At 41.0% G+C, this 6789-nt stretch overlaps 1 protein-coding gene across 4 annotated transcripts in view; it reads left to right on the forward strand.

The window, feature by feature from the left end:
- LOC101848335 (trithorax group protein osa) overlaps nt 1–6789 on the forward strand; it is a gene marked incomplete in the record, with an annotated part of 63351 nt that overhangs the window by 34553 nt on the left and 22009 nt on the right. For all 4 annotated transcript variants that reach the window (XM_013079307.1, XM_013079310.1, XM_013079309.2 and 1 more), the window contains 3 exon segments: nt 1999–2349; nt 4095–4295; nt 5745–5917. In XM_013079307.1, coding sequence (XP_012934761.1) covers nt 1999–2349; nt 4095–4295; nt 5745–5917 — 725 coding nt within the window.

Below are 6789 nucleotides of genomic sequence, written 5' to 3' on the forward strand. Positions count from 1 at the left end.
CCCTCTCTCTCTCTCTCTCTCTCTCTCTCTCTCTATCTATCTCTCTCTCTTTTTCTCTCTCTCTCTCTCTCCCTCCCCTCTCTAGGAAAAAAGAAAAATGGAAAAAGCAGAGACAATTATCTCACCCTCTTCAGTCGCGTGTTTCCAGACTTGAAAGGAAACCTGATGTAGAACTCACTGTACCTCAGACAGTTCGGTCCAATTTTTGTTTCAGCAATAAAAAGTGGGAAAGTTTTTAAAATAACGTATTCAAAGTGGGAATTTACAAGACGCAATATAGCTCTTGTGGTGTCCAAAGAGATTAAACGAATTCAAGGACCATGAAGACCAAAAAAATGCACGGTAGAGATAGCTGTACATATTATATAAATATATATATAGTATCCATATTATATGAACGAACTGAACAACGGCATCCTAACAACTGAACAGACTGCAAAAACATCTTATTGAGAAAACTGCTTGGTACACTGCTTCGGCTTCAGAAACATTTTTAACGATGCAGTGATATACTAGATGAATAAATCATCTTTGCGTTAAACGCACGTAACTACTATAATATGTACATCATGCAAAATATGCTTCTTTTATTATTCATAATCACATTCCTTGGAAACTACATTCCTCCTTTTTTCCTTTCCTAACGTTCTGTGACATCCAGCCTAGATCGGATATATTACGCATGCGCACTGGTAAACGGTATTGACAGCGGAACACGTCATGAGTGTCACAAAGTCATAATGATCGCTCCCTTTTTCCTGGCTGACATAGTTCCTCCAGGGCGTTCGAAGGGCAATGGAGGAAGACGCTACCCCAGCTACGCACACGTTCATCAAGAATAGACTGGACCGACTGAAATACGCCGCAGTAATCTTCGTTCGGAGATAAATGGATTGACATTTCTTATATACCATTCAATTTATTCTGCCTTATTAACAAAAACACGTGATACATCCTTGCTCTATCTCTTTCTGTATCTGTATGGAACTGTAACAACCCCTACCTCCCACACTGTTTGCGTCCGTATGCACTCTCGGTATTACCTACCCCCCCCCCTCCTTTTTTTTTTTACCCAGAACCACTCTGTACATACCTTCACAAAAGCGTGCATTTCCGTGAGGATCAAATTACATTAACGCTAATCACTTTCGTTTGGGTTTCAGTTGCACGTTGATTTCCGTTTATCCATTTTAAAATAATCGTTCCCCCCAAAGTATAACAACTCTGAATGTGTTCCGATCCAAATACTCCATCCTGTCGTTGATCTCAAAACTGTTCGTGAGGGCGATGTTTCCAAATACTGTTGTAACGGATAGGAGATCTTTGCCAGAGTGTTACTAAAAGTTTACAATTACTACCCTGCTCCAAGTGGAACAAATGTATGGACAGCGTCTTTGCTCCTGTGCTTTATCCTTGAAAAACAGAAAAGCTAAATGGAATGTTTTGACTGACCGCGTAGTTGTCTTCGGGTAACAATGCGAATGAATCTTCCTTCGGTTTAGCTTTGCCTCCAGTGCGGTAAACTCAGAGTGATCAAAATATGAGATACATGTCGGAGCAACTGAAATTGATAAAGAGAGATAGACAAACATATATGTTAGCCACTAATTTATACTCTTGGTAGTATGCCTATAGGCCTCCTCAAACCCGTAGGCTTTACCTGGTCCAGCACAAAGTGAATTATGAAAGAATACAAAATCATCATGCTCATGGAAACAACCAAACACTGTCCGCTGATACTATTTCCGCGAAGATAGAGAAACCCAAAAGTTATGACATCATAAATGCGCGTTAAGCATTTAGGGGCTTGTTCTGGGCACTATATTCAGACAACACCTCCCAACACTGCTTTCCATCTTGTCCAGAAACAGTAGTTTGTTTTCTGCGACTCTCAAGTGTCCATTATATCGTTCTTCCTACATGGATGCTGAACTGCCTTGTACCTCACAATCTCCACTCACGTTTTGTTGCCAACTGCTTATAATTTGTTGTCTACAGGGCTTTGCTTCCCCGAAACAACAACCCCCATCCCGCCCAACACAAATGTCAATGTATGACCGTGACTATTACCCGCAATATTCCCCGGGAGGCGGGCCGGACCAATACAGACAGCAGAAGCCTCCAGCGGCGCCTCACCACCAGCCCCTCCACGTGCAGGCCCCGCCCCCTGACCGTCATCGCACCTCCTACAGCCAACCGCCCACCACCCCCACCACGCCCACACCTCCATGGGCGGCTCAGCAGGCGGCCCCCAAGCGGGTATCCAAGCTGTCCAAACTTGGCGGAGGAGGGGGCTTCAACTTTGGCGTCGATTACGCCACGTTGCCTAGAAGCAGAAGCCAGTCCTCGGTACAAAAACTCTCCATAATACGCAAGCAGCATAGCTCAGTGCTGTACATGATCAATGTGATAGCGTCATCTGCTTTAGACCGTACTTCGCCTGGATGGATGTGCTCAAATAATAATCTTCCTATCTCGTGATAACGCACGGCTTTCTCGATTCAAAATTTGGTGTGTAACTCTCTAGAATATGCTTCCTCTGGCGTAGTGTCACTTTAAAGCCAGTCTCTTGTGGTCAAAAACGTCTCTTGCGATCTAAATGGGTGCTCTAATTCACTATTAAGGGAACCATTTCATAGGAGATTCCACCACTACGTTAGTATAAGCTTACAGAGAGTTATACACTATTTGCTGTTGCTTGATGTAGCAAGAAAATGCTAGTACGTTGTACAAATATTAAACAAAAGTTATTGGGTATTTTTGCCTTTTTATATGAAAATATTGTCGTCGTGAGCTGCAGAGTAGTGTAGAATGTAACGTGAAGTAAATAATCGTTGCACTGATTTATTTAGGAGGCTGCACTTTTAAAGAAATCTAAATTCGAATGAAACCTCGTGTCATCCATGAAGCCATTCTCATCAATCATTCATCTGCATGACATCATGCAAAAAATGTGCCCCAAAGCTTTCTTTCTTGGTCGTTTCTCAGTCTTTGGCATCGCTTTGTGTTACTAAACAAAACCGCATTTTCTTAAACTTTTATGAAGGCACCATCATTAATACCCCTTGGCCACACATTAGCATAGCTTGCTGAAGACAATGCTTAACAGTTCTTTTCCTTAAATTTGATGGCAAGCGATCTTTCTTAAAACGAACCAAGACTTTTCTGTTGAAGTTTTACAACTAACTTTTCTCTAAAGCGAAGTTTCATTGCTCATTAATCATTCACATATAAACTATGCGCTCTGCTTCCCAGAATAATGACTAACTGGGGCGGAATCAACCTCAGGAACTACATAATATAAATGTTTTTCAAATACTCTGTTTTAAAAAAACTAGCATTTTCTTGGCACTGTTTAATACAGCACATCTGGTATTAGCTCTTTCCTACCTATTTCGTGAACAGTTGCGAGAGTACACGATGTGTGTTCTTGACCCCATCGTCCTCAAGAGACCAGTGTGTTCCCATCTTTCCTCGGACACATCTTCCCCTGACACAACGCATCCTGCCTCCCGTTAAACGTTCTCAACTAACTCACAGACTGGATCGACTTTGCATGACATGCATGGTGTGTCTTTTCAGATTGCCCTTTGCATGAAACGTTTATACTTCTCATTGGTATTAGCGTATTAGCTCATAGTTATTGTTGTGAGGTTTATCATGCTTTTCGTTTGCCTCAGCTAAGCAATATTTAAAATATTGGCGTTAATATGTTATAGATAAGTTACATTTTCATAAATTTTGAAGGTGATAGATACTTTTTCTTTGATTATGAATGTGTCAAATTCTGAACAGCGCCGTAAGAGAAAGTGACAAGAAACTGATATTGGAATATTGCCCCTTGACAAGCCACTGTCTAAGCGGGGTGGGAGAGGGGTAGTATAAACTTTTCTGTGGTGCAAACGCCATAGGAAGTAGCACCACTTATAAGACAAGATGAGAGAATTCCATTCTGAAATAACGTGCTCACACATCTGACACACACAAACAAACACACACACACACACACACACACACACACACACACACACACACACACACAAAGGGAGTACACCATTCCCCCACTTGTCAGTCTCTCCGCACCCCTTCAACAGGCTCAATATGGCGCTAGGAGACCCCGCACGACCTCCGACTCCATTGACGGGCCGGAAGACATCGAGCCAGACAGACTGGCCTCTGGCCCTGTTCCGAAAGTATGCAGTCTGCGCAATCTAGGCGGAGGCGGATATGACTTTGGATCCTCTTTTGGAGCCTCAGCAACTCTTCCAAGGCGTAGCACTGGACGAAGACTCTCGGTAGCAATCTTTATATTTCTCTCTTCTTCATCTTTTTTTCGACTACATTATAAATAACTATTTCAGTCAAGTCCTGACCGAAAGTTTAAACGTTTCAGCAAGTTCGATCTTTTTAATGGTTGATTTTTCCAGGCTACTGGAATGTTCAGGTAGAGCCAACAGCCACCTGCCTCGATATAACACAAGAGTAACAAAAGAATTATAGTAAGATTATATTTTTCACCGCAAACAGGTGTTTTGGGTTTGATTGTTTTTTTCTTATGAAAACTGTCTCTTAAGAGAAGCAGCAGCAAAACAAGGTCTTAATTTAATTCAAATTTCGACTTTAAGATAAATTCGACTTATCTGATTTGACGTTGCGATCCAAAGAAAACATTGTACTACCAGTCCTAATAGAAGCTTTGCCACTAAATTATTTGGACACGATAGTATTTAACTACTTTGACTTTTGCTTAATATGTTCATAAAATAGCAATGGGTTCTCCTTGAATAAGTTTTTAAAATAAAAAGTATCTGAAGAAGATTGGAGACGGATTATCAATAAGCCGCCATGGAAATTTTGAAAATATGAAAAGAAGAATTACGAGCAAGCTGCCATACTATTTGTATTTTCTAGTGTAGATTGTATTTAGTGGAATGCAAATGATTATTCAGTTATAGACATATTATAGACTCTGACGTTGTCCCCTTTACACCAGTAGATGGCATACAGCTTTTGAACTGAGTATGGTTAGATCCCTCACCATTACAATTGGTGAATAAATATTGTACAACCACTCCTAAGCAAACAGTTCCCATTACTTCATGTGTCCCTCCCAAGAATGAATCGTTACCCTCCTGCTCGATTGCTTTTACGTCATTTCTAATCCACATCGTATTTCAGACATTCACAAATTCATCTGTCATAAACTAGCTCATCAGTACTAAAGAAACAATAACTAAGGTATTTCACCATTTCATCTTTTTAGTTTGGAATCTTTTCATCCTATATCCTTCAGGTGTCTAGGGACACTGAAGTAAAATTCGTTCCTTGAAGAACCAATAAGGTAATAATATAAAGAGAAAAATAAGTGCACAATTTGTAGAGCCTAGAGGTACGGGAAATGGGGTGATAGGTGCTGAAGTGAATTGTCTCCAAAACTGTGCAACGATTGTAGAGTGTTACTTAAACTTTGAATTTTTTCAAAACATTCTTGCTACTGAGAGCCAGTCGTTAAAACCCCTCTTCCCCAGATCGAGGGTTGTTGTTTTTACCCGTTTCTTACAGCGTTTCCATTTATCATTACTGGCTTATATTTCCCCCACAGGGTTCCATCGGAATTAATCAGCCATGATTGTTTTCAGGTGTCACTTTTTCTCTCCATCTGAAATGTGGAAACATTCAATGTTACTGGAACAAACACGTGTGAATCTGTCTGACCCCCTACCTCCTCCTTGTTCTCTCGACAGCAACCCCCAAGCATGCCTGGTGGTGGCTCTGGATTCATGCCTCGAAAGATATCCCTCAATAGGCTGGGAGGCGGAGGGCCCGACTTCGGATCTGATTTCACCCAAGGCCGGGGTGGACAAACCCCCGCCCAGAGGTATGAACCTGTGAGGGATTCCTCCACCATGCTCAATAGGTAAAGATTCGGTTGTCCGGGACGACAGCTGTTTGGTTTTGTGATCTACTCGTGTAAAACCCCACCCCCACCGTTTCTCCCATGTAACCAGTAACAACAACCCTCTTTTGTCTTGACTTCAGTAAACATAACAGAGGTCCCCCTCCACTCCCTTAGATCTAGAATATAAAAAGCGTTATGATGACCCGACAGCATGCCCTCGTAAACGTATACACAAAGCATATACACCCATCTTGATATCAGTAAACAAAAGGGGGAACAATTACGTCATATTCATCTTTTCAAATCCCATTTGCTTAATCGTCTTTTCTTCCAACGAATAGAGCTATCGTACTTAAGCACAATTAATGTGATGCTCTTTGATATATTGTTTTTGACGGTATTGCTTTTCTTAACCTGAGTGAATTTAACAAGGCAGCCCTCGCTCGCCCTTCATCTTGAACATTGTATTTACCTACTAAATAACAGTACAGCAAAAAAATGAAATTAAAACAATTAAAATGAATCAAAGTTTATATATCAATTACACCCCTCCACGACCCCCCCAATAAAGAAGATCCATTCTTTCACGTCCCTAAAGTGATACCCCCCCCCCCCTTTTCCAAAACCTGCGTATTCTAAAGCCTCGGTTTAAAAAATATATATCGTATAGCATATTAGTTTATGTGAAACATCTTTTTAAAAAAAAATAAACTTTAAATTATTTGACAATCAGTGGAGCTGACTTCCTCGAAGATATTGCCAGCTAAGTAGCAAAAAAATAAATAAATCCCACTCAGCCCTCTTTCTTGTAGATAACCCTTAGAATTAGACAATTTATACAACAGATCCCATTTTCATTGCATAAAACTCTCTCCTACGCCCCCTCCCCC

Source organism: Aplysia californica, unplaced genomic scaffold (assembly GCF_000002075.1).
Source record: "Aplysia californica isolate F4 #8 unplaced genomic scaffold, AplCal3.0 scaffold00047, whole genome shotgun sequence".
Taxonomy (NCBI): Eukaryota; Metazoa; Mollusca; class Gastropoda; order Aplysiida; family Aplysiidae; genus Aplysia; species Aplysia californica.